The sequence below is a fragment of the Rhinichthys klamathensis genome, unplaced genomic scaffold, assembly GCF_029890125.1.
Source record: "Rhinichthys klamathensis goyatoka isolate OS25496 unplaced genomic scaffold, OSU_Roscu_1.1 h1tg000174l_1, whole genome shotgun sequence".
Taxonomy (NCBI): domain Eukaryota; kingdom Metazoa; phylum Chordata; class Actinopteri; order Cypriniformes; family Leuciscidae; genus Rhinichthys; species Rhinichthys klamathensis.
Window position 1 is genome coordinate 863,613 of NW_026606704.1, and position 27,216 is coordinate 890,828.

A 27,216-nucleotide genomic window follows, 5' to 3' on the forward strand; every position below is an offset into this window, starting at 1 on the left:
GTTCCCATTCGAAAGGGAACTCGTGCTGCATCCCCTAGAGGGCTCTGTGGGGAATGCCTTTCAGCATGACATGGTGTCTGAAACATTAGTCTAAAAACGACAATGAACTTAACTTTGGCAGGCCTATGACGTCACTACTGGTGCGACCGTGAGTTTTAAAGTGCACCTGTGGAATACGTCATCCTCTTTCTTGTCTTCAGGAGACTGTTTGTTTGTACTAGTTTGAGTATTGTCTGATATTGTGTCAAGCTGCTGGCTCAATGATGTAGCCTCCTTGACAGGGGTAGGACGTAGTGCTGAGGCCTCCATCCCATGAGCTCAGACATAGGCTAAGTGTGTAGGCTCTCTGTGAGCTTCCTTGGCTACTGTAAGAATTGCTAGGCCTCCTCTCGCTAGAGAGAGTTATCTTGCTGAGGCCTCCGCTCCCCAGAGCTCCGCCAGGATAGCAATTGCGAGTTGTAGGCTCTTTGTGAGCCTCCTTGTAAGCTGTCCTGAGCATGGAACGTAGTTAGGTCTCATCTCGCATTAGAGAGTCGTCATGTTGAGGCATAGGGTAGTAAGTCAGGGCCAGTTAGAAGTAGCTAGCTCTTTTTGAGCTTTTTTTGGGGGCTACTGCCTTTTGGTTAGAACGTTGCCAGGCCTACCTGAATAGAGAACGTAGTTAGGCCTCCTCTCTTTTAGAGTCATTCTGTTGAGGCATCCGTTCTTGAGAGTCTCCGTTCTATGACATTATTCCCTCAAAGGTGTTTGTAGAAATACCAAGCTCTTGATCTTCCCTGTAAGGGGTCTTATTGCTTGGGCTCTGGCCACAGGACATTAATCGCAATGCTGGTGTGCACCTTAGGGATGGGGACTCTTTAAGTCTTTGACTTGTGTCAGCCATCAAGGCAGTATTTTTGTTCCCCATAGTGCGCTCTAGGGGACGCAGCGTCTTGTTCCCCCTCTCAAGGAACCATGGTAAGGGAACATTTTATTGGATAGTTCTTCTGCAAAATCTTCATTGTAACCCTTTTTGATGAGCAGTAAGGTACAAATAGCGAAGTAGCTTCTCTGTTGTTCTTCAGTTATAGATGAAGTAGTAGTGCTGTAGTGTTGACACTTGCTACAATGTTTTGTGTTCCCAGCAGTATTTAAGGAATTAAGTCATGTGTCCTGTCCTCTCGTTTAGAATCAGAAGGATGATTGGATAATCAATCAGGTCCCTTTGTGTTAGAAGTTTTTGTTTTATACTATGCAAATATTTAATTATCATTTCAGAGGTCCTATACTTGAGGATGGAAATACAATTAAGTCACATAAAGCATATACTGAATGCTGAGTTAATAGGGGTTTTATCCAGGTTTGGAGTGACAGCACTCAAAGGTTCCTGTAATCGCTCAGCTCCAGCTCCAGTCCGTGTTTTCAGATTCACGCTCCTTGCTCACAAGAGAAAAGCTACTCTGTGTTCACGTCATAGCAAATATGATGCCCAGTTCACTAACATCCTTTAAATATGTTTTTTTTTTAATATTACAAAAGTCTGGGCACAAGATATACTGATTGAAAAAAATACATAAACAGTACTTGGAGAAAAGTCTTATGCTTTATTGAAACACTAACATTAGCCTGTTAACATGTGTTTTGCACGTGATGGAATGGTATTAGAGTGAGAGAAAACACAGACGCTCAGACATAAAAAAATAAAAAAAAACTTGCCTGGCTTCTACTCCACACCACTCATGTTCTCTGGCCTCTGGCCTCTTTTTGTGGTGCGATTGTACTGCTTTTGCCATTTAAAGATGTTATGGACATGTTAAGGTTGAGAGTCTCTGATTAAACACACTGTAATGGTCTAGGTGTATGTTACTTTAAGAATGTAAATGGCCACAAATGTCATCTTATTTATTCTAAGTGCAGACTTGCATGTTTAAATTGCCATAAATTTAAATCATGCCATGTCATAAATTGCTTTTTAAAATTATATAATGTTTCCTGAGATGCACTTATAATGGGATATAAAATTGTTTGTTCACTTACATATCAAAAATCACTGTTTAGGCAATATAATTAAAACTTACATGTTGTCGCATTACTGTTCCATCCGTAAATTTGTAAAGCCTGTATCGAATTACCAAAGAAACCACTGTGAAATTAACCAATCAAACTAATAATGCTCTACTTCACATAATTGAAAATAAACAGCCACTACCCTTTCTCTGTGCAGGCAGATGTATTCATCTCTATTACCTAACAAACTGGAGGAAGTGCAAAACGAGTCATTTTTTTCAGCTCGGTTTAAAAAAAAAGACGTTTTTGTTACAGAATGTGTTATAGTATGACATGTCAAAAGATTAAAATAAAATTTATTGGCCCCTTTAATGTTTAAAGTATTTCAAATCAAGACTAAAAATTTACAACAGTAGTACACGTCCAGCTAAGGTGCATGTTCTAGATTAAGCAAAAATTAAACCTATTGAGCATTACGATTTCTCTGAAATTTAGTTCTGAATCTCCCATAACTTAAAAAAAACAACAACACATAATACGTTGCAAGTCGATCGAGAGAGAGAGGAGGAGGGCTTAGATATTAATTGTTTCATTTTTATTATAAACAGCATTCATTGAAAATAAAATTGAGAAATGTGCAGATCACTTTGAAACTACATATACATTGGTTAATGTATGCAAACTTTATCTGTATCTTTAAATTACCTTAATTTGCATTATTAATAAAAGTTGGTCAACAGGTTTAATGTCTTGCAGTTTGTGATAGCTTTGCATTTTACAGTTTTAGATCAGTGTTTCAGTCTTTGAATGGATTTCAGTTTTATATTTACATTAATTGCCCTTCACCTCACAATTTCGGTTTCTAATCCTTCCGCCATACTACTAAACACACACTGAGATCCAAATGTCACAATGTTTCCTTCTAGGGTGCATTCATTGGCGTCCTCTGAGCCTCGAAGTTGCCCTTTGAGGTGATGGTTGAGGTGCCCGTTGAGGTGCCTGCAGAGGTACTTGTGGCGATCCATTAGAAGTAGCATTAAGTAAGGCACACCCAGATGTCAGACAGACTCCAGGAACTCCACGTAGTCCAGGGTGGCCCCTCAAACCAAGCTGGCCAACATGGCCTCTCTCTCCCATCCGACCTGGTTGCCCATCAAATGCCTGGCCAGGTCGCCCACGCTTACCTTGGTATATCAAAGAAAAAGTAATAAAAATCAGTCTGCATAGTCGTCATGGAAGTGAGACTCATTTGATCTCATGTGATACTTCTATTACAAGAGAGCGAGGTTAATTCTTTGGTCATTATTATGTTACCCTTTGGTCCCTGCTCCCCAATGTGTCCGGGAAGGCCATAGCCTTTGCCTCCCTTGTCTCCTGGTTCTCCCCTGTCACCTGTGGCAAACATATGTTATTAAAATGAACAACCATCTAAATCCGGCAGGAGCACCTCAAATAGACGTTCTTTATACTGATTAACAACCATGTTTGTGCTGAGCTCATTACTGAATAAATGTATAAAATTATGTGTAAATAGTCATTTTTGGCTGGAAACTGATACATGACGTCACTGCCAGACTAAATAACAATGCAAAATAATGGCTTGTCATTTATAACTGAATGTCTAAAATGTCTACCAAGCTTTTGAAATGACATGCAATGCAAGAGGTACTGTTGAACCGCACATGCTTATTCAGTAAAATATGAACAACTAGTGCTATAGTTACATTTCATTGCCCCTGCACAGAAGCAGTGATTTAGCTGATTTTCATAGCTTCAGTTGTGAACCATCTATACATCCATGCATTTTCCAAAACAATTTCCTATGTCCTATGTGGAGTTGTGGGGACGCTGATGCCTATCCCAGCATCTCAGGCCATAGGGCAAATTAACCATTTTGTTATTATTATTTTGTATTATTACTATTAAAAACATGGTTAAAAAATAAAGTTGTCTTCTGGGAAACATGTAGCTTCTGAAGAGCAGTAAACAAAAATATTCCAACTAACTAAGAACAATTTATACGGTTCATCCTGTTCAAAAGTTTACACCCCCCTGACTCTGAATTTATCATGTCGCCTTCATGGGCATCAATAACTGTTTGCGGCTTTTGTCATAGTTGTGCATAAGTCCCTCAATTGTCCTCAGTGTGAAAAGATGGATCTCAAAAATCATTCAGTCACTGTTGGAAAGGGTTCAAATATACAGATGATCCTGGAAAACCAAAGAATGTGCAGGACCTGCACATTGAGAAGCAACAGTTTCAAAGTAGCTTCCTAACATAGATCCAAAACCCTACCTGCAAGTAAGTCATTTGTCTATTTTCTTGACATTTTTAACTTTTATATTATTTGATACTGTCAAAACAAGGTAATATAGGTCATCTTTTCTTTAAACACTTTGTTTGAACTATTGCACCTGTATACTCATTTGCCTCATTAATGCTGTTTGGCAGAGGAGTCGCACATCTGCTCATGTTTAATAAAGCCATTACTTTCCCTCTGCTGAATGATGCTTGCAGACTGACATTATTTATGTATTTATTTCATGACACATCCCTTTCCAAAAGACAACAGTTCCTTGTGAAGGTGAATCTGTCATATGGTCTGCTTACTTGGGCAGGTTCTCCAGCTGAGAAGTATTTGTTATGATAGTTAATCATGCATGAACACAGCCAAGAGCAATACTGACAGATACCCTTCATAGCATTATTGTTTCTCTATATCTGGGCACATTCTTTATTTGTAACTTTTTACGCTATCTGACGCTAAGGCAACCGCATATGATTAACGTGGAGGACCACCCTTGTATTGCTGCATGTCCAATAAGCTACTATTTGTACAATATGCACTACAGTGTGAAGATGGTTTACTGTACCTGTTGAGCCCTGTCTGCCCAGGTCACCGGGTTCTCCGTAGAATCCCTGCTGTCCGATTTCTCCTTTAAGACCATCAATGCCAGGATCACCCTATTATAATGTTTTTTCCAGAAATAGTTGCAAATTTAGTTATTTGTTAGTAATTAGTCATTTAGCAGACATATTTTGTCCAAAGCGACAGTATCCTTATTGCAGTTGGAACCCCCTTGGAACAGACTTGATCAAGGGTACAATCATGGTAGCTGTGGGAATCAAACCGGCAACTTACCAATTACCAGCTCTGCGCTGTATCAAATTGAGGTCTGTTCTTTACACAATGCTATTTGATGCCTTCAGGAGACTTTTTGTAGCTTAACAGCCACTGGCAAAAGTGTACTTTGGTTGTATGTAAAATAGTAGCTTAGACATTCTGTAAAACATGAGGTTTGGAACAACATGAGGGTGAGTAAATGATAGTGGTGAACTTTCCCTCTAGAAGAATCAAAGTGTCTGTAGACTCTTTGCTATGCTGATCCTGAAGTTTACGTTATGTGCAGTTTTTCACAACTCTGTTTTACAACCCTTTACATGTTTGAATTTGAGGCTCAGTGAACTTTTATCGGCCTTTGGGCCCCTTGGGTGAAAATGTTCGAGAAGTCTGAAAAAAAGATCTGCTTGAGAAATATGGAAAGGCTTTCCACTCCAGTGAAGGTGGGATTCTCTCCAAAAACCACTCAACACGGAGCAAGTCTGTGACTTCCTATTTGTCTTCACGGGGACATGGACATTCTGGATGTTTTAATTCCAATCTATACTGCCAAACACTGCTGCACGCTCTCCAGAGGCCTTCACACTATGTACATATCAAACTTGGCCTGGAAGAAAGTTGATGTATGGAGCATGTTCTTCCTTACTTTACTATGGCTAAAACAGGTTTAACATGTGCTTACTGTGATGTTTAAAACAAACCACATCTAAATGCTTTTGTTTCCAAGGCCTACTGTAGCAAAATTTAGACTATTCCAGAGTTGTAGTGGGGTAATTTTTCTCAGAGGTGGGAAACTTACTGGAGGTCCAGGTGGTCCTTTCGATCCTGGGGGACCTGGGGCGCCCATTGGCACGTCTCCATAGAGCGGGCACACGGCTGCACAAGTTCTTTTCACAGAGTTGGCGAATGTGGACATCTGCTCCAGCACCACCTGCTTGCAGACCTCAATAACATGTTGAGCAGGGAGAGTGGGGCCCTACGAGAGAGATCATTACCACTGAAACATGGAGCTCAGATCAGAGCACCTCTCGCCCATAGTAGTCTGAAAATGTGTGGCTGCGTAATGAAGGAGAAATAAATACGGCCAACAATATTTCACCAGCCTCATTATGGATTTACAGCCACACTAAATGAAAACCTTGCCCCGAGCTGCAGAGAAAGCTGCACTAATGAGAAAGCGTTTACTAGCGATCTTGACACCAAAATGGTTACCACATATTTCATGCATGTTACGCCAAGTGCCACAAGGACTAAATCTCCCAGAAGTTTTGAAGGCTTTGTCTAAAGGTGAAGCTTGTTAGTCGGCAGATGAAATGCAAACGAAAACACTTAACAAAGCCCTAAACAGACATTCATTTAAGTTTAAGGAGGAACGCTTGAATTTCACCTTTCTTATGGACCTTAGGTTACTTATGGACCCTCGGTTGCTAATGGACCATAACAAAAAGTCATAAAGTCCCTCAGGCAGGTGGCAGCCATTTTGTCAACATGTCCAGGCAGCTATTGTCTATCTAGGTAATAGGACTAGGAGCACAGCTTTTACTGTATCTGCTTAAATGGGGAAAGTGCCATTACAACCATATGTCAGTACATCATAATATTTTGGCCAGAGAATTCTATTAATACTTAACGGTACACTATGTAGCTTTTGGCCCTCTAGCGGGTAAAAAAACTGCATGAATTTTGTGAAAGAACATTGTTTTGGTTGTGCTTCGTCTCTGCGTGACTGTGTGGAAGAAACATGGTTCTTACTCATAACCAAAAAAAAAGACCGAGAGATGATCCTACTGCTCATAAAACATTCACTTCTAGGCTTAAGAGATATAACCAGTTTAGATGGAAAGCATCTCAAGCTGAAGACAGTACTGTAGAACACAGTACTTCCTTGAAAATAAATTCCAGAACAGTGCTACAACAACCATAATGAAATGAGCCTTCAAAATAGACAATGCTTTACAATGAACTCTGTTAGGCTGCGTTTACACTTGGCATTAACATGCTATCACCGTGAGCCGATCAAGCAGATCGGATCATAAGCCAATCAGGACACGGTGCGTCTACACCTGTCCTCATCAAGTGCTTTCTGTATCTGGATAACAGATCGGATCTCGCTTTCTCGTGAAAGAAGAAGAAGAGAAAAAAAAAGGATGGCTCCGGTGCAAACTCGACCTGAAGTGGTGGGTTTTCAGTCGGGGGACATTTTACAAATCTCGCAAAATGAGGAGGATGAAGAGGCTGCAAGTACTAATAATGTGGATAGATGCTGTAATGGAAACGGTACAGAGAAACATATGGGTCCGAGAACGTTGCCAGCTGTGGTGGGAAAAATGCGCGTTCTTTACAGAAAATGAATGGTTCTGCAACTTTCGGGTGAGGAGGCAAACATTTCAGTATATTTGCGATGTCCTTCGCACTCGACTGTATCGCAAAACCACACAGCTACGTGCAGCAATTCCTGGAGAGAAAAGGGGGAATAATGACAGTGTGCAGGGTTTTGTGTGACGTCCACCTGTGAATGCAGACACGATGGCTGGATCGCGTTTACATTACACTGAGATCCGATCACAATGCGTCCTCGACTACCTCCGAACCTGGACACGCTGATCGGATAACATTGCGCGTTCACACTTGCCTTTTCAATGTTTATGTGGACAACATCCGGATACAGGTTGCATGTTCATGGCAAGTGTAAATGCAGCCTAAATGCTTTTGAGCTGCATATGACAATTTATCCGTTCAATAAAATAACTTACTCACCTGCTGAGTATTAAAAAAGCCATCTCTGAGTCGCTTTTACAACATTTCAAATCTCTCAGTTCTCGCCATTTTTGAAAAGCTGAGCTAATGTTGATTCTTGTTTTATTATGAGTTCTGCCTTTTTTTTTTTGCCTCTGTTTAGCGTTTGTTTAAAACGGGTGATTCCCTGGAGGTAGGAGATTTAGCTAGATTCTCAATGTAAACCTTTCTTGCTTATTATGACAACTAACCTCTGACACTCCCACACCAGATCCGGCAAAGTAGCCGAAACAACTTTTCTCTATTTACTGATATGACGGGCGACCGACATATGCACACAATATTGTTTCTTTATATTTTTATTTATACTTGTGCTTAATCATATCATACAGTTGGGAAAAAACGTTTGTCTAAATAAGTGTAAACTCAGAGTCTGGTGTTTCTCAGTACTGTCAGAGCAGATTCTATGTGGTGAGAGATACACTGCTCATGTAATTACACTCCGTCACGAGTTTGGTGCAGATTCCGTCACGTTCCGATTATGATATTGTAATACATCACAGTGTATTGCACCTTGAGGTACAGTGCAAATCACCAATAAAAAAAATATATTTGAGTCCAATCTAGCCAACCTATACACGTTGTAGAGCGATAAGATGACGCCGTGCCTAGAGACCTGCACTCCCGCGGGAGTCGGGACCCGACGCAATAAAACGATTTGCGGGACTCCCGCAAAATAGAAATATCTAAGAATAAAATATCAACAAAAAAAAAGTGTTATTCATCTATTGCACAAAAGCAACAAGAACAACTAAAATAGAGTTTCTATTTATAACATGTTTTTTGAAAAGTGAGCAATTTAGCCAATCACAGACATCTGTTTATTTCTTGAACGCAATGGCTAACTAGATTCAACAAGTTAGAATCCACGCACTGCTCAAAATACCAGGGTTTTTGTTCAGTGCTGAATTCTGCATGCAGGCGAATCTTCTGATTATAACAAACAAAGTGTAGATATTATGAAAGATTCATTGTGCAGTCAACTTTATTGATTATAATGGAGTTCAGTGACATTGCGATAAACTGAGATGTCAGCTTTTTAGGGATTATTAGAAGAGCGCACTTTGTGCGCATTCTGCCATGCCAAACTAAGCACACAGCAGCCTATGCTTGCTTTTCTATTAAAATTAAAAGTGAATGTTGATGCTTAAATAACAAGTAATTTATCGGGAGCGTTTATGCTGGGATGTGTAGGTTGTGGCTAGGCAACATAACTTGAAACTATTTCATGGAAATTTCATGGATGTACTGAAAAAAAAATCCATTTATACTTTTATGCAGGCTTCTGCGGGCAGGAGCGGGACAAAAAAGGAATGTTGCGGGCGGGAGAAGTTAACGTTTTTGCGGGAGCAAGTGCAAGCGGGACAGAATCCTTTGAGAGCGGGACTGAAATATCTGACGCAGGTCTCTAGCTGTGCCTTTAGCAATAAGGCGACTGGCTCTTAGAACTGAAAACATTTTGTACATCCAGCATAGCGAGCCTTATGATTTCTCCAGTTCAAGTGGCCAGTCTCTTCCTCTTTATACTATTTCCAACCATAGCATACAACAGGAAAACGAAAGTTTAGAGTTGGATTTTCAGACTTACTGGTGGGCCTGGAGGGCCCTGAAAGCCCACTGGACCGCCGTCTCCTATCACGCCCTTGGAGCCTACACGGCCTTTTCTACCCGACTCTCCAGCAGGGCCTCGCTTTCCTCTGCTTCCCTGTTGCCCTGGCACACCGGCGTCTCCTGTCTGGAAAACAAACAAATACAAACACACCCATAAACAAGCAAGTGCACTTTTACACTGTGTACATATTTCTCAATGATATCTCGACAGCAACCCTGGAAAGAAATACGAAATGGAACTCAAACAGTATGTGGCCATCACTTGGTTCTTTGCAATGCAACTGGATTTCTGCTGCTGCTGTGACAGTGGACAGATTAAACCCATCGCTGATAAACTAAAAAAGTGAACAACTCTGACAGTCTTACCCTGCCTTTAGGTCCTTTGACTCCCTTTGCACCCTGTGGAAACAATGTGGTGTTGTGAGAAACTAGAACCATATGATAATGGAAATGTGTCAACATTAAATGAAATGCATTGGAGTCGATAATTACCTTCTGCCCTTTGCTTCCCTGGATCCCTTGCATGCCAGTGTCACCCTGGAAGATACAAAAGCAATGTTTGCGATTGCATTCAGGATTTGATACAACAAATGTGATTTGTAGTTCAAAATTAGTGTTCAAGGTGTTGTGAGAGGAAACCCCGAAATGGTGGAGACGCTTTTCATCACTTTGTGTTTGTGTGAAAAGAAAGCTTCAAAACTCTGAGGAAAATCATTTGGTGTAATGTGCCCTAATTAGAAAATTGCCCTGGAATTTAACACATTAGCCTGAGATCTAATTTTGTTTACTCTGGCTCTCAACTACTCTACAGATGCTCTACTCAACGAACACGATGTTCCATGTGTTTGCTACAATGTTTCTGCTAGCAACAACTATTTTTATAATTCTTTCTGGATGTGTGTGCATTTGACTTCTAGACCAAAGACCCTGTTTCATTTTATAATGAAAAGGGGCAGGAACAAACCCAGTATTTTCCATTTTCTAACTATTGTATGCTTTCCATTTTCTAAAATTTTCTTACCATGTATATTACATTACATAACATCAGGCTCTTACCTTGAAGACCAGTCATTCAAATTTCACAAAATATGTTCTGGTAAATGTGCCTTTACACTAGTTAAGAGTCATCAGCACTTATGGCAATATCCACGTAATGTTGAAATAATGTTTAGATAACTGATGACCACAGAAGGAAAAGACGTAGCTCTATTAACACCATGTGATGCTTCATCATCTAATGCTAGAGCCCCTGTGGAAATTTGATTATTTTCAAATATGTGGATGAAAAGTCTTGTCTGCAGTGACATGTTTAAATGAAGTGTGGTGATCTTCTCAGAAGTTTAGATATCAGTGGAGGGTTGATGCTGGAATGAGGACAGAGCAGTAAACAGTTTCAGTCTAACACACTATGTAGTGTGACTGCACTCAGAGCCAAGAGACTGTATATGCAGCCAAAAACTGCAGCGCTAACCAGCGAAGGGCTGCGCTGCTCAGACATGACTCCAGTGTGAAAACATGCTGAGGTTCTAAGCTTTCAGATGACGGCGGGTGTGTTCTGGCTTACCTCCATTCACTTTTTTTTGTGAATGGGTCAGTTCCCACATCTCAAGAAGATATTGCAGCAATTTGTCAAGGCTTCAACAAATCTGATGACAGGTTGTATTAGTATACATTTCACAAATGTTTAAATGGTTGTCTATCACAGCAGTTTAGCCCATTTGTGCATCAGATGGTTTGCTGCTCACTGTAAATGCTCATTGTAATGATTCAGTATGTATAGATGCCAAAAGCACAACACAAGAAAATGTAGGCCTCAAAGTTTTTTTAAGGATCCCGGGATATCTTGTTTCAGTAAGCCACATGGCGCATGATCTTATACATCTGAAGTGACCCCTCTATAAAGATTGATGAACTGATATTGAAATATACTATATTTACAACTAGACAATGATTTGCAGGAGATTTTTTTTTATGATATACATCATGCCCTGTTTAGCCATTGCGGTGTCTCGCAAGATTCAAAATGCCCTTTTAATGAGACAAGTTAGTGTTAAATTTGTGCTTCATAAATGAGTGGATTGGAGATCATTACCTTGGGGCCTGGTCTGCCGGGTATTCCCATATGCCCCTATGAAGAGACATGGCATGTTTTAGCATTTTGGAAGATATGAATTTCAATTTAAAGGTTTTGGAATATAGCTCACCGTTCTTCCAGGGGGCCCAATAAATCCTGGTCTTCCTGGCTTTGCAGCAGAGCCCTTGTAACCTTGCGGCCCCTGGAGAATATAGCACTTTATAAATCTACCAGAAGGCAGGGTGTATTTCTATGTCGTAAACGTCCAAGGTAAAACATTTTTAGGTGGAATTTACAGAAGTCACATATAGATCAGTGTAGATCTGAAATAGATCAGCACTTACTGTGAGTCCAGGAGGGCCCATGTTCCCTGGAGGCCCATGTTCACCTTTCTCACCCTGTGTTAAATATGCAAGCACATTACATAAGCACACACAACAATACCCAATCAGACAGATGCTTCTTTAGAGATGGGGTTCATAAAGTAATTTAGCAATAGTGGTTCTGATTCTGATTTCCCCTTACAATTCTGATTCGTTAACGATTCTTTTAGGATTTTTTATATATTTATTCTAAATATATATAAACAATAATCAATCAAAACACAAAGCATAAAACAAAAGAATAGCAGAGTCCACACCACAACTATAGCGAAAACAGTACAGAGATGCAATATCGTTGGAATCACTTTCAGAACGATTTACTCAGCTGATGAACGATAAAAAACATTGACAGCCAATTAGCATCCATCCTGCTTTAAAGAGCTTAGACGACAAAATTGCAGCACGTGCTTAGAATAAACAGAACGATATTATGCGTTGGTGTGGACTAGGGGTGCAACGGATCGTAGTTGGGGGAATCATTTTCACTAATATAGTTTTCGTTATAGTTATCTTTCTAGGTGTGAACAGGTCTTAACATTTGTCAGATTATGTTGAGTTCAGTGAGTGATTCACTGGAAAGAACTGTTGAATAGTTTATGAGTTCTGTGTTGCATCAGTTTGCTTTACATTCACTAGCTGGATAGCAGATTTTAATCAGTAGTTTAGTGTATACAAATTACAGTATTTAAGTGAGCGTCAGAGGAAAAATACAGGTCAAGAAATGTTAAATATCAAATGTCATGAAAATCATTCTGTTCCTCTATATTTTTTTTTACAAGAATGGTTTAATTCTTAGGTTTCTAAGGAAGTGGTTGATTAGGAAGAGTTAGCTTACCCTTTCGCCAACTTGGCCATGTCTTCCCTCGGGTCCCTGTGGTCCTTGATAAGCCTGCATGCATTTATACCATGACATTTTAAGCAAGCTTGTGAGCATGAAAGCATTGGAAAACATTATTTCTGAACTTTAATAGGAAACCCCAATCTATACCTCAATTCCAGGGTCTCCGTCTCGCCCTTGCAAACCTGGATCACCAACTATACCCTGATATATTCAAAGGAAGCAACACTAGACATTTCACTTACTGGTCAACAAATGATTTGTCATTATAACCGGTTGTCAAGTTACCAACCTTTCCCCCCATTCCACCAACTCTTCCTTTTGGGCCTAGAATACCCTGTGGAGAGTAAAAAGATAGGTGTGTGCCAAATAAATATATTTTCTATCATTCAACTGACTGGTTAAGCTTAGCAGAGGAGTGTAAAAAGCAGCATGATTTGTGGGAATGTGATAACTAGTATACGTACTGGCTTTCCCTTGTCTCCAGGTGTTCCTCGCTCACCGGGATCTCCCACAATCCCCTGTCACAGAGAAGAGACAGTTTATAAACATCAAGTCAGATTCCCATGATATTTGCATCATTTCAAAAAGACTACATGCTTTACTACTTGGGATGTCAACGGATTGTATATGGCAGGACGTCCACACAAGCTGGGTCAGAATCTGTACGCAATCTTAGAAATACTGAATTGAGCTTTAATATTCCCCCAAACCACCATATTTTCAAAGATGGCATTTGCAGACAATTTTGTTAATGTTTAAATATTCCCTGCAGACAATTTCATTCCTCTCCCGACCCCAAAAGATCAGGAATTTGAAGCGTGTGGGTTTCCTTGAATCTTTGCATTCCTTTTACCAGCCCATAATGTTTTAAAATTGTCCCAAAGCAAAAATAAATAAATAAATAAATAATCGCAATAAGTCTAATAATAGGCATTATGTTGTTTCATCATAATAAAGTTTGCTCTTTTGATTTTGGGGTCAAATTTAGCCCAAACATTTTTTTTTTCATGAGATTCACCCCCAGAATCCTAAAACGTTTCCACCTTGTCCTCCATGAATACAGAGATGTGCACATGCATAGATAATCCAATAAGGTGTCAAATTTCCAATTTAAGATCGACCCATGGCTTTCAAATGTCATGCAGCAAAATGCAGAAGGTCCCCAGCCTGTTTTTATACCAGTTGACCCCGTGGTCCTCGAGATCCTTCAGCTCCGGGTAAGCCTTCATTTCCCTGTTCCAAGAAAGAATGTGAATTGTGAGATTTCCAACCAAACACAGCAACAAATGTTTTAGAGACAAAAACAAAGCGGAGTGAGGGAGAAAACATACCTTCACTCCCTGATAGCCCGCAATCCCCTCGTATCCCCGTTCTCCTGCTGCACCCTGGGAGATGTGGTGGGGAGCAAATGAGTCATTCATATCCCCAATAACACAATCCATCTCACATATATTTTATCGAAGCAAAGTGTTTTAGAACAGAACATACAACTTCCCCCTGCTGGCCGGTTTCACCCCTCTCTCCAGGTGTCCCTCGCACTCCCTTTGATCAGATGCATACCATTACACTTATAGCAATGATACAGAACATAATCATTTTTTGGTGTGTTACTTTTAAAATTTGGTTTCTAGAGAATTTTTTTAGCACAAAAAAGGTATCAGTGCTGTTGCATTAGATAAAACATCAACCATATTGGCTGTTTTTTGCAACCAGTTGGTGTCTAAATGTGATTTAGTAGACTACAATAATACTGTTTTTACCTTATGGCCTGAAGCTCCTTTTAGCCCTTTCAGGCCTTTGGGTCCTCTGCCACCCTGTGTGAGAGAAGACCATTTGTCAATGCAAAGCTACAAGGCTGTCAAAGTGGGCTTTGCACTTGTTTAATGTATTACCTCCTGGCCTCGAAGTCCTCGCATGCCCTTTTCTCCTTTGATACCTTCTTCACCCTGTGGGACACAAGTTGACCCTTGAGTGGGTCTGTACAACGGTGCCAACCCAAGGACTGTACAATGAAGCCACTCACCTTAGGCCCAGGTTCTCCTATGTGTCCATAATCTCCAGTCTTCCCACGTATCCCCTGCAACAAGAAGGTTTGAGATGAATGCTTGCAAAATGGCTTGTAATAGTAAATAGAATGTAACAACGGCAACAGATGCAGACTTTAATTGGCCAATAAGGTTGGCCAAAGACGTAAAGAACTCTGTTTACGGTGCTGGAAAAAGGCAGCATGTATTCCACTATATGACAGCCTGGAGCTACAGAACGGCTGGAAACGGTTCCCTCCATGTTGGTATAAAAATGCACTTGACCAAACAGGATCCCTACTCACACAATTGAACAACTGCCAATAGCTTTCAGGGTTATAATGAGAAAAACCTACTCTAAATGGCAAGCAGTGGAAGTCTTAACTTCTTATGGCCTGTGCACAGTTTGTTTTCTTGCAAATGTATTTCTTAAAACGTAAATGCATTAACAATATGTTGGTGATTTAATGCTTCAGAACACTGAACAGGGATTTAACTTGCTCTTGCACCACAGAGGTCAAATGTGTAATTTGGTTGAATCATGTAATGTCTTTCTTCCCTTCATTTGTATGTAAGCCATTATCATGCAGATTTTTTCTTCACTGGTTTTGGGGATACATCTGTGAAGTTCTCCAAAATAAATTTAAACATGTTAAATGGAGGTGAGAACCTCTTAAGGCCGGTTTCACAGTAGATGTATCAGCGAGTATGAGTATGATCAACACATTTTTTAGAACAGTCGCACTGCATGTCAAGGCAGCGCATAGCATGAGCAAAGCAGACGCTTCCAGCTTCCAGTGCTGTGAACTTCATTTTTACTGTGCTGCTCATTCTCAGTTAAAGCAACAATGCATTGTTCATGGTCAAAATGCCCTGGATTGACACAAAGTAACTACACAACAGGTTATTTGGCTATCTGAAGCAATCATAAACAGAAGCACTTGGCAGGCTGAATATAATTGGAGGACTACATCGACTGCAGTTTCATTTTCACCAGTGTGAAAGGACAATCGGCACTCACTTCCTTCGCACTGCCTACCCTTCCGGTGTGAAACAGGCGTAAGCCTTGTTGACACACTGACAGAGATTAAACCCCTGGAGGTGCTGAGTCTCTTTGCTGTTGGTTGCTTGTAGCCATTCCTACTGGACTGCAGTTTCCAGTGGTAGATCACTGAGTGCATTCCCATTGCTCTCCACAGTGCATCACTGCTCTTTTGCATAAGGTTAAACTCTGCTCAACTTTGTTGCATTTAAGTTGCTTTGCTCGTTCGTCACTTTCAAGAAACTGACTGGCCATTATCAAACACAGAGTCACTTAACACAGTTAGCTAACAGCTTCCTCGGTACATTAAATTCTGTGCTACAGCCACACTTTGCAATTAGTGGAGTAACCTTTGGGAAAAGGCGTTCACAAAACATAGTAAAGGCTTTTACAGACTCTTCCAGGTACAAAGGAGACCACACACAGCAGCAGATATACAGTGTGTTTGCACTCAGTAGGGACTAAATACCACATGGCCCCCCTCTGCTGTACAATCCATCAGGCAGATCCCCTCATGCAGCGCTCTGACTGTCCCAGATTATCAAAGTAATGAACATGCGTTTTTGGAAAGATAGTACAGATTCTCTGACTGATTTGCACGAGTGTCTTCAAGTTTAGTAATTGGAAAAGAGCACGTTCACTCTGTCACATGCTGCCGGGGCTGACTTTTAAAGATATTATTCCAGCACACCACAGAGAACTGGACTTAGATCAAAGAGGTAAATTAGTCATAACTCTGGGGTGGAAAGAATCAAGTTTTCCCCCCAAGGTTGCTCACGAACATGAACTGTGCTTGCATAGCCCAAATGTATACAAGTAATTGGATCCTGATGCGCTATGCCATGTCCTTTAATTAAGCTGATCGGCAGACATTGTCCTGTATATTTGCAGGGCCTGTTTAGACTCTAATGGTTTTGCTCCCTTTGACGACTTCTCAGAGACTGGGAGAATGACGCCACAACTGGTTTTTCCGTTTGTTTATTTATACCCCTGCAACTCAAAAGGAAGTGGGTGTACCGTAAATATAATGATTCTGGAAGCATTTTAAATAGTCACATTTCGCGCGGTGTCTCAGAACATTTCCGACAGAGCAACGATACCGGAAGTTTTTTTTGATGATGATAATGTGTAAACCTTTCAAGACCTACCATGAACTATGAAGCTGTTAAGTGCTGATATAGTTTTTGTTTTTGTTTTTGTTTTTTTGGAAGCCACAAGTCACCATAATTTAAAATTCATGGGATGAGTAGGTCATTCAAAGTATTTACGTATACAGTGTCTTTTCTTTTTTTCTTTTTTTAATCCAATCTTTGGGACTGACTGTCACCATTGACATGTTGCAAAAAATGCATGTGTTAGTTTAGACAATGTTGTTACTGTATAAATCTATATCCATCGGTTGCCATTGTAATGAGATAAGAGTGTAGCTGTCAATGTGGAAAGAGAAGGAAAACTGGAAATTTTGCCTCTGCTTATGTTCAACTCATAAGATGTATCAGACTTCATAAACATAAGGCATTACTTTTTTTAAACATTCATGCATATGACTTTACAAAACTGCTCACATCACACATTCACCTCAATTGAATGCAATGTGAGTGTAAATGAGTGAATCAGACAACTGTAGACATTACTATCATGTCGCATCACAAATGAAGAAAAAAACCTACTTGAAATCTGATCTGACCATTAAGACTTTAACGCATTTCCAAAAGTCTGCCTTTAATTAGATTTCAAACCACATATGGATGTGGTGTGGAATGGGTTTGTAAAATTTGGAATCATGTGGGTTTTTTTTTTTTTTGCTGCAAACAACTAAAAGGATTTTACAATCAGTACAGTAATCCAAAAAATGCTTGTCTGAACAAAGCCAAGACAATTGCTTAGAAACCTTCCAAGAAAACTATATGGTTGAACCTTTCCAGTTCATGCAAGATATTTATTAGAATTTGTATAATATAATATAATGCAATGTAATATAGTTCATATAATATAGTACAATATAATACATGCTATATGTTTACCATTACCTTTTTTTTTGTAGAGTTCTTAAAAACATGAAATAGACTTCTCGTGTCATCAGCCAATCAGCATTATGATAATGTAAATGTTATTGTGATTAATCACATGGCATTTACAGCTTAGATTATTGCCTGAAAATCCTTATGGTTCCATGAACAAAGACTGTAGATTGCAAATCTCATACTTCCAAGGATTGTTGCACCAGCTAAGCAACTACCATTGAGCGATTATAGACCTTCTTGGTTTGTCCTTTGCAAGTGGCAATTTTATTTAACACTGCTTTACACACAGGTTTTTCTTAATTGTTACGAATGCCACATACTTCTGATGGGCTTTAGTTATTAGAATAGTAACAGCCTGTCTCTGACAGTGATTACAGCAGCTGTCAGTAAATAAAAACCCACCACAGGATGCTCTGCCGAATGGGAGAAGCCACAGTGTTTACCATTTTCTCAAAGCGAGTCCTGACTCTTGTTTCCATCATGCTGTACTTCAGTAATGCTTAGACTTCCATTTTCCACAACTTCACTTCCCAGAGAGGATCTATTCCAGATTAATTCCCTCTTTCATCTATCTCTTCTTTCAATCCTCTCTGCTTGCTGTCATTCCTGACTGTGGATGTTTGTCCTTTAATGCCCTCTCATTAAGACCTTAATGACCAGCGGCTACCGTTTATTGTTTGACCAACTCAAACACAGCAGAGTCCCACACTATGGTGAGAGTTTTCAGACAGGACTCTTACCCAGTTTCCCAGTCTGCCGGGCTCTCCCGTATTCCCTGGCAGGCCTCTGTGACCCTACGGAAGAAGGATACAGTTGTAGAGATTGCATTACAGAGTTTATTGTTTAGGAAGAGAGAACAAAGGTTTTGGCTACCTTGGGTCCTGGCCGTCCCTGGACACCCGGCTGTCCATGTACACATTTACAGGTTGCTCTTCCTCTTCCTGCAGTTAAACCAATCTCAGCATATCCTCCGCACTGTTGAGGATCAGGCTGATGAGAACAGGCTGACGAACAGCTGAAAACTCAAGCAGAAAAAGGCAAGATCCCACACGCGGGGCAACTGACTCACCACGCTGGAGAGCTCACAGCAGCCTTCAGAGTATGCCTGATCAGCATCACAGGAGACTTGCATCTTTTGCAGATCCACCTGCACAAGAAAGAAATACTTATCAGATATATTATTATGGGTATGCTTGCTGCGCTCCACATCGAGAGTTCAGTGCTGTACCTGGTGAGCTGCCCAGCAAGTTTACAATGTCATAAAAGCCAAACATGGAGCTGGTCATGTGATGGAGACATCAAAATGTATTTGTTTTTAAATCATGCACTATGGTAAAAGTGTCTTGAGGTCATGCTATAGTATTGTGCAAGGAGCGGCACCATAGGCGGAGCATGTGTAAGGCCTACCCTTCCACTGGCCATGGGTTGAAAATTAACAGTGGCTTCGGGCAAAAATGCACCTGTACATTTAAACTAAATCTAGTAATAAAGTGAAAAAGAAAAATTAAATGAAAAGTGTTGATTGCGGCATTAAATTTAGATCTGCTCATGTTGCATCATACTTTTTACGCATTTTACAGACTTGCGCACTATAACCAATCACACACGACTCTGCTGAGTTTATGAATGCAACGGCCAATCAGAGGCGTTAAGATTAGTAATCGCTGAAACGCCAGAGTTTTGTTCAGTGCACGAGCTGAACTCTGAATTCTGCACTCTCGCGAATACTCTCATAATAATCTGATAAACATAAACAGATTTGGTGATTGTGCTCTTGAAAGCGTTGAAACTAATATAAATAGGTTGTTTCTATTTACAACGCATTTTTACACAAACATATCTGATGATTTCTTGAAAGCAATGGCCAATCAGATGAGTTAGAATCCCCTCACCACTCAGTTTTCGTCCAGTGCTGAGATCTGCACACTGAAATCATCTTGTTATAGAAATGTCATTAAAATTAGCAAAAATGTAAGGGGTTTCTTTTTTTATATATTTATGATATACACAAGTAGTGCTGGTTTTCTGGCTGGTTGACTGGTAAAAGCAGTATGTAGTGTCTTTTTATTCTAACTGAATTAATTGATTAAATTTAATAATTTGCCATAACATTTTTTACAAAAAACTATCCATTTTATTATCTCCAGCCAATAATCTCCAGCTTATTGCTCATAGTGTTATTTCAGGGGTTTGATATCTTCTCACAACGTAGAGAGCAAATCATGAATTATATTGTATTATAAATGGCTATTTAATATTACCTCTAAACTTTGACTGCATGGGGTATGCATGTTGCTTATTAATTGTTCTAGGAACCTTTTTGTGTATTTTGTGCTACAATATAATTCTAGTTGAGGTCATTTGTAGCGTAGGAAGGGCCTGAACAGTCACTCAAGCCCCTATGGCCTGCCCTCCCTATAATTTAGTATTCTAAGAATACTTGTAGTTGTGTTTGCCTATTAAATACTTTTTTTCCACAAATGTTGGCTTCTTAGACTAACAAGTCAAGTTTTGATGTGGAATAGCTTAACTCTTTCCCCGCCATTGATGGAATTCTCCGGCTTTCTGTGTTTTCACTGTTATACTGTAGGGGGCGCTATTACACATCTTCTGAAAGAGTGCAGAATCTCCTGATCAAAACACATGCGAAAAAGAAGCAGAAACAAGCCATAAAAGCATTGCTTATATATGCACGTTGTGGTCTTTGACAAAACCCCAAATGTCTCAGCTTTTTGTTTAACAATGTTGCTTTTTATATTAAAGCAGACTCTCTGTTCTTTGATATAATGAATGTTTAGATATTCATACAACAAAATATTCTGGGGGCCATGAAACTTTTGTGGAAAGGATAAAAGATGCTGGCAACTTTAAAAAAGAAATGCTGGTGGGGAAAGAGTTAAAAGAGTACATATTTTATGGGTGGAAATGAACTTGATCTCACAGTACTACAAACATACAGAAACAGATAAACATTTGGTTGGTGTCATTGACATTTTTCCCCCATCTTGTTAGTGCATTCTATGTTAAGTTCTGTATGATGTTATTCAGTATGAAAACTATTCAACTGGTGAGAGAAGTATATAGCTAGTAAACTAACAGTATAAGTTCAATTGAATTATATTGCACCGTATAGTTGCAATAGAAAAGAAAAACAAACTCAGTCTACTACTATTACACTTAAAGTACACTAAAATAAAGTGCTACAAACATATTTAATACTTTTAACAGTCCTGTTCCCCATGTACACACTATGTAGCCTACTTATTATAGTAATTACAATAACTGGATAATAGCATTCTTAGTACACTATAAGTGCACGTACTGTAAAATAAAGTTCAACAAATATGTTTATAAACTTGTGAGTGGGAAAATTTAATCTAAAAAACTACTGAATAGTGCACTTACAAGTATACTAGTACACTTGGAACAATAAAGTATACTTGGAAAATATGGAAAAGTTTACTTAAAAAATATAGCCCTTATTTAATTATTTATCTGCAATTTCATTAAAATTATTTAGTACACTTGACTTAATTAGGAAGCGTCTATAACGGCAACTCTAAAATTGGGGTTTCTCATGCTCGCGTACAGTCATGGTCCGACGATTATGATATTATTCATTGCAATGAATCATGTATTGCATTAGGTAGTTACCCATCCCTCACTACTAAACACAGGCAAAGTATACGTTGTTGGAATTAAAAATACAAAACAAACAAAACCATTGTTGACCCAAAAATGTAATTGTCATCATTCACGCATACCCATATGACTTACTTTCATGCTGATCTTTTGCATAAAACAAAAGTGAATGAGTGCTTGAGTTTCACAAATGACAAAATGCATTATAAAGTTAAAGCAAAATGTAAGTCTAAATCTCATTTGCTACTCATATTCACATGTAGCATGGCGCATTAGGTCATCATGAGACTAACAAGGCGCATGAGAACCAACTGGAGGAAATAATTATAAATAAGTTACATTTCAGAAATAAATTTCAAGTTTGTAACTTCTCCTTTTGAGTATACAACATAAACAACATGCTGGTGAGTAAACGATGACAGCATTCCTGGTAAATGATCTATACTGGAGTCTGTCCCTGGTACTCACCGAGACCGAGCGGTCACCTACAGCCCTCTTGGCGATGGAGGTAAAGCCATGCCGGATCAGCGGCCGCGGCTCGTCCAGAGGCTCCACGCTGACCTCCTCACAGTCCACCAGGAGCTTCACCTGCTCTCCTTTCACACTCAGTGCCAGCTTGTGCCACTCGCCGTCAAAGACTTTCTCCACCCTCTGGAAGGTCCGCAGCATCTGTGTGCCTTGTGGGCTGGTGTAGAAGAAGTCCAGGGTTTTGGTGTCGCCCTGAAAACGAAGGCCCACCTGGTCCCGTCCTTCAGGGTCACTGACTTGCCACAGATTCCAGGATGTTTTAGCAGTGTCCTTGGTTACTTTGAAGGTGGCGATGATAGAGTAGTCTGACGGTAGACCTCCTGGGTAGATGTCGCTGGATGGAGGGATGGGCGAATGTGCAGTTCACAGGGAAAAGAGAAAGGAAGAAAATTTCAGTGCAGACAAGGCCAAATCAGGATCAACCTGTGCGCAGCTCCAAGCTACACAAAGTGCTGGTGTTTTGTTCCTGAATGAATCGGTGTTGTTGAAAGAATTGGCTGAGTGAATGTCTCCCATTTAAACTTGCCTACCTGCTAAAACCTGCTAAAAGTCCCCAGCACTAATGCGGAGACATGTCAGTACCGGTATGTCTAAAACGTCCAAACACAGACGAGACGATTGAAGAAAATTGGGCTTGTATCAGCACTCTTGGAACGTTGGAGATTTTCTTATGGAGATTAAATGAATATGTATTACAAGCAGGGCTTGACATTAACACTCATCGACCCACCACATGTGTGTGTATTTCAGCAGTGGTGTGTAACGCAGTCACTGTTACTACTTTCCACTTTGGCGGGTTGAATGTATATATTTTTCTATTGTAGTCTTAAAAAGGTATCTGAAATAATAATAAGTGCAATGTAGTGTTGTCAAAAATACAGATTTTTCGATACGTCGATACTGAAATATCCGAAATGCTTCCAATACTCATTTTCCTCAGATTAGACACACAAGATCAGCTGCTCTTTCTCTCTCTCATCTCTCCGACAGCGAGTTACACACAAACCCGCCTCCACTCACTCGTTTAATTCGCTCCGGATGAATATTGTTGGTGCTACAGGGCTTGAATTTCGGCGTGGGATTGCGCATATAGCGTGTAATTTTACTCATTCCTGCAAATTTGGGCTCAGACCCAAAGTCCACACACATGAAGCCGCCTCTTCTTTTTTTATTGCTTATTGCGCTTAAACGGTCAAATACACACAAAACAATGTCAAAATGACGGACTTAGTGAGTATTCACGTAAACACAGTCAGTTCTGTTTTAAGTGAACGTAAACAGTGGAGAAAGAAAATGCATCTGTAACAGTATAACGGATCCGTGCATCAGGTCTTAAAGCGACAGCAGACTTAAATACTTGCAAATTATGATATTAAAGGTGCTCTATGTAGCTTTTCTTCTAAAATGAATCCTTTTTTTATTGCCTGTGTGTGAAGAGGTTGTAATCACACATTACAATGATCCACTTGTCGGGTTTTGCTATTACCTCTGAAGGCCAATATTCATATTTCTATGTGAAGTCTCCGGGTCGGATTTACTGCGAAATCCATCGGATGTGACGTGCACGCGCGCTCCCGAGCCTCTCTCCTTTTTATATACAGTCTATGCGACGGCACTGCAGCTGACGACATGGAGTCTGATAACACCCCAAAACCCCTGCCTCCAGCACAACACACACTCCAACACTAACTCCACAAAAATATAAAAAACAAAAAAAAGTTTTATCTGCTAAAGCTCGTCAGGCCAAACGTGATTCTGATCGACTCAGGACGAAAACACGGATCAACATCGGCAGAGCTTTTGAATAAGTAAACTCTAATGAAATAGCAAGGTAAACTACATGAGACATGAAATGAATACAAAAAACTGTTCCAGGATAACAAAAAGTAGGAGCTTTAGGATGTAACTTATTTTATGTACTAGATCTACTGTCTAACGTTACTCATCCCACTACTATCATATTGTTTATTATAAACATTTCTAGACACATTCAGTACAGTAATGTTACTTCCTACTGTCTTACTGTTACACTGAAATTGTTCAGTCTAGTTCACCGTTTTCGTTATCATATTATACATTCACCTATGTTGACATTGCTGATTGTGAAAGATACACGAATAGTTAGTGAAATGCTTAATGCTAGATAACACCACATGTCGGCTAAATGCAGTCAATGTAAGGTTATCATGGTACGAGCATGAGGCATTAGTTCAACGTCAAGCTGATAAAAGTAGCCTATTATTGTAACGTTGCAGTGGGAGTTTACATGAGTTTCCAGCATGTTGTGTGATGCTTTCGCCGTTGCGTTGAAAGTCTCCATGTGGCCGGCACTGAATACTCGCTCTTGAGATGCACACGCACACGAGCACGAGCGCTCTTGTTGCAATCTGAAACATCACCGCTAGAGGCCGCTAAAAAATACATAGAGCACCTTTAATAATAATAATATAAAAAATATCCATATGGCAGTTTTCCCTCATGGTATCGATGTCAAAATTATGGCCAGTGAAAATGCTGAGAGGCTGGTAACTTTGGAAAACCACTAGCCACAGTGGCTGGTGAGCAAAGAAGTCAATGTCAAGCCCTGATTACAAGTATAAATATGATGACAATATTAGTAATATTTCCTATGGTTTAAAGGGATAGTTCACTTCAAAATGAAAATTCTGTCATCATTTACTCACCCTCACGTTGCTTCAAACCTGTATGAGTTTCTTTCTTCTGCTGAATGCAAAGGAAGATATTTTGTAGAATGTCAGTAACCAAACAGTTAACTGGCTGGACCCATTGACTAACATAGTAGGGGGGGAAATTAGGCCTAAGTAAGTCAATGGGTTCAGATAACTGTTTGGTTACTGACATTCTTCAAAATATCTTCCTTTGCGTTCAGCAGAAGAAAGAAACTCATACAGGTTTGAAACAACTTGAGGGTGAATAAATGATGACAGAATTTTCCTTTTGAAGTGAACTATCCCTTTAAGCTATGGGTTACAGTGTAACTGATACAGTATACTGTGGTACTGAAGGGTTACCATTTCCAAAAACATGCTTATGTTTTTGCTCTACATTGGTCTTTCACAGTGACCTTACGTGAAGTTTTGCATTAATCTAACCCAAATGGTCTCCAATGGTTTCCAATTCCCATTTATGCTCCTGTTTGTTTTTTTAAGAGGGCCATTTTGTTGAAATTAGCAGCTAATGTTTCCAAGAACAATGTTCATTTACGCACTGTGTGGTAGCACAGCTCTCTCTTGTTTTCTATTTTGATGTTGTTGATCACATTTGGTGGTTGTTTTACAGTCATGTACTTCTCAGGACTCTTCACTCAAGCAGGGGATGTTAGTGGGAGGTGGTTGTGGACAGCATTGTTGGCCCACGCACACAAAAGGAAAGACCCAGCATATGCCATAACCACAGCTGACACGAACAAACAGCTGCTGAGGCTTGAGAAAAACATGAGAATATAATAGCAGCATTTCAGGATGATGACTGTGCTGTTTAAGGACAGACGGCTCTGTGTATCTGTGCTATACATCCCGAACAGAGATGATGTGAGAGCATATATTTGATCAAATCAGAATACAAACCCAGATTATAGCAGTGGAAGATTCTGAAAAGCAGGAGCAGGAAATGAGAGATATTGTTTGGAGGCGAGCATGATTACACTCAGTGGAAAAGCAGAAAGAGTGGAAAAGTATTATGTCAGAAGGACGATATAAATACCTCGTGCTCTTCTTGAGGTGGAGGGACGGGTTAACGCGGTACGCCACCGCATCGGGTTCAGACCCATTGACCCTTCTCACCCCTCTTGACTCGGACAAGCCGAACTCTTCCAACAGGTCATAAGCTAAAGATGAGAGCAAATGGAGCGATCAGAAGGGGGAAAGTCAAGCCCGGTTTCTGAGTAAATGCAAGATTTTATGGATTTAGGCTTCAAGATTCGCAGTATAAATTAGGTCTGTCATGTTTTATTCATTAGTAGAGAAAATGAAAGAAAAAGCTAATAGAAACATTTGAATACGGAATCTGGATATTGTATTAAGCTGACAGATGAGTTTCCAAAAAAAAAGAAAAAAAGAAAGAAAAAAGGCCATGACAGAGTTCAATCTTCATCAAGCAACCCTACGGCACAGATGATGACATACTGGCCAGAAATCATTTAAAGTGGTCCGTGCTTCCCTCTACTGGTCAATAAGAGGAGCAAATGTACGCTTTCATAGCTAGATTGACTTCACCTGATATCTGGCTGCCTGCTCATAATCTTAAAATCTGATGGCCATTTAATTTACATTGAAACAATAATCCTCATATGATACTGCATTTTGTGGTCAGTTAGATTCTTACTTAGTAATTCCTGACATCTGACCAGGCCAAAGACAGCCAGGAGGATTGTGAAAACCAGCATTTTGTTCAAAGCTGGAAGTTTGGAAATCAAGACGGTCAGGATTTAAATGTGCCTGCAAAAGGGAGAAAGATAAGATGGAACAAACAACTGTGAAAACTTAATAGCATTGACATGTAGACCCTGTATAATTCAACTACAGAAAAGTATATAACATACAGTAAATGTCCATTGAAACTAAAAATTTCACAAAATGGAAAATGGTACATAACACTAGCTGAATGCTTCTATAAACAATAGAATTAACATAAAGATGTTGAAATTACAAATGCATTTGAAATGGGAAGGAGGTCACTGCCGTAAAAGATACACTTCACAAACATTTGCATAAATTGCTTGTACCTAATCACACGAATTACTATTTTGTGAAAACAACAATTTATTTTTAAGGTAAATATTTCAGATTTTTCTATTACTATTTTAGTGAGTTAAAAATACTAGGACAATCAATACAAAAAACACACTAATTGATGCAATAACAGTACAGTAAATTCGCTATCAACTTTACAGTATAAAGACTTTAACTGCTGAATAATAATGGTTTAACACAGACTGTGATCTGCCATCTTCAGGAATTGCAGCTCACATTTTAAATGAACTAAAGAGCAGTTGCTTATAAATTAGCTATAAAACACATACTGTACTTACATATTCCTGTGAAGCTGTTCACTGCAGATTGGTCCTGGGCTGTTCCAGCAGTGATCATAAAGGCAATTTTAAAGAAGCATCTCTGGTCCCAAT

The 27,216-nt window shown here is 39.7% G+C and overlaps 1 protein-coding gene across 1 annotated transcript; it reads right to left on the minus strand.

The window, feature by feature from the left end:
* Nucleotides 1-2,582: 2,582 nt before the first annotated feature.
* zmp:0000000760 (collagen alpha-1(IX) chain) lies at nucleotides 2,583-27,216 on the minus strand. Its single transcript, XM_056260176.1, has 27 exons — nucleotides 27,124-27,216; nucleotides 26,418-26,530; nucleotides 25,797-25,920; nucleotides 22,014-22,407; nucleotides 18,973-19,050; nucleotides 18,777-18,878; nucleotides 18,644-18,697; nucleotides 14,837-14,890; nucleotides 14,706-14,759; nucleotides 14,574-14,627; nucleotides 14,302-14,355; nucleotides 14,145-14,198; nucleotides 13,993-14,046; nucleotides 13,278-13,331; nucleotides 13,103-13,147; nucleotides 12,961-13,014; nucleotides 12,808-12,861; nucleotides 11,934-11,987; nucleotides 11,720-11,791; nucleotides 11,608-11,643; nucleotides 10,008-10,052; nucleotides 9,882-9,914; nucleotides 9,493-9,639; nucleotides 5,908-6,084; nucleotides 4,861-4,951; nucleotides 3,301-3,378; nucleotides 2,583-3,170 (listed from the first exon to the last, which is right to left on the minus strand). The coding sequence occupies exons 2-27, from the start codon at nucleotides 26,476-26,478 to the stop codon at nucleotides 2,920-2,922; spliced, it is 2,328 nt and encodes a 775-aa protein (XP_056116151.1). The 5' UTR covers nucleotides 26,479-26,530; nucleotides 27,124-27,216; the 3' UTR covers nucleotides 2,583-2,919.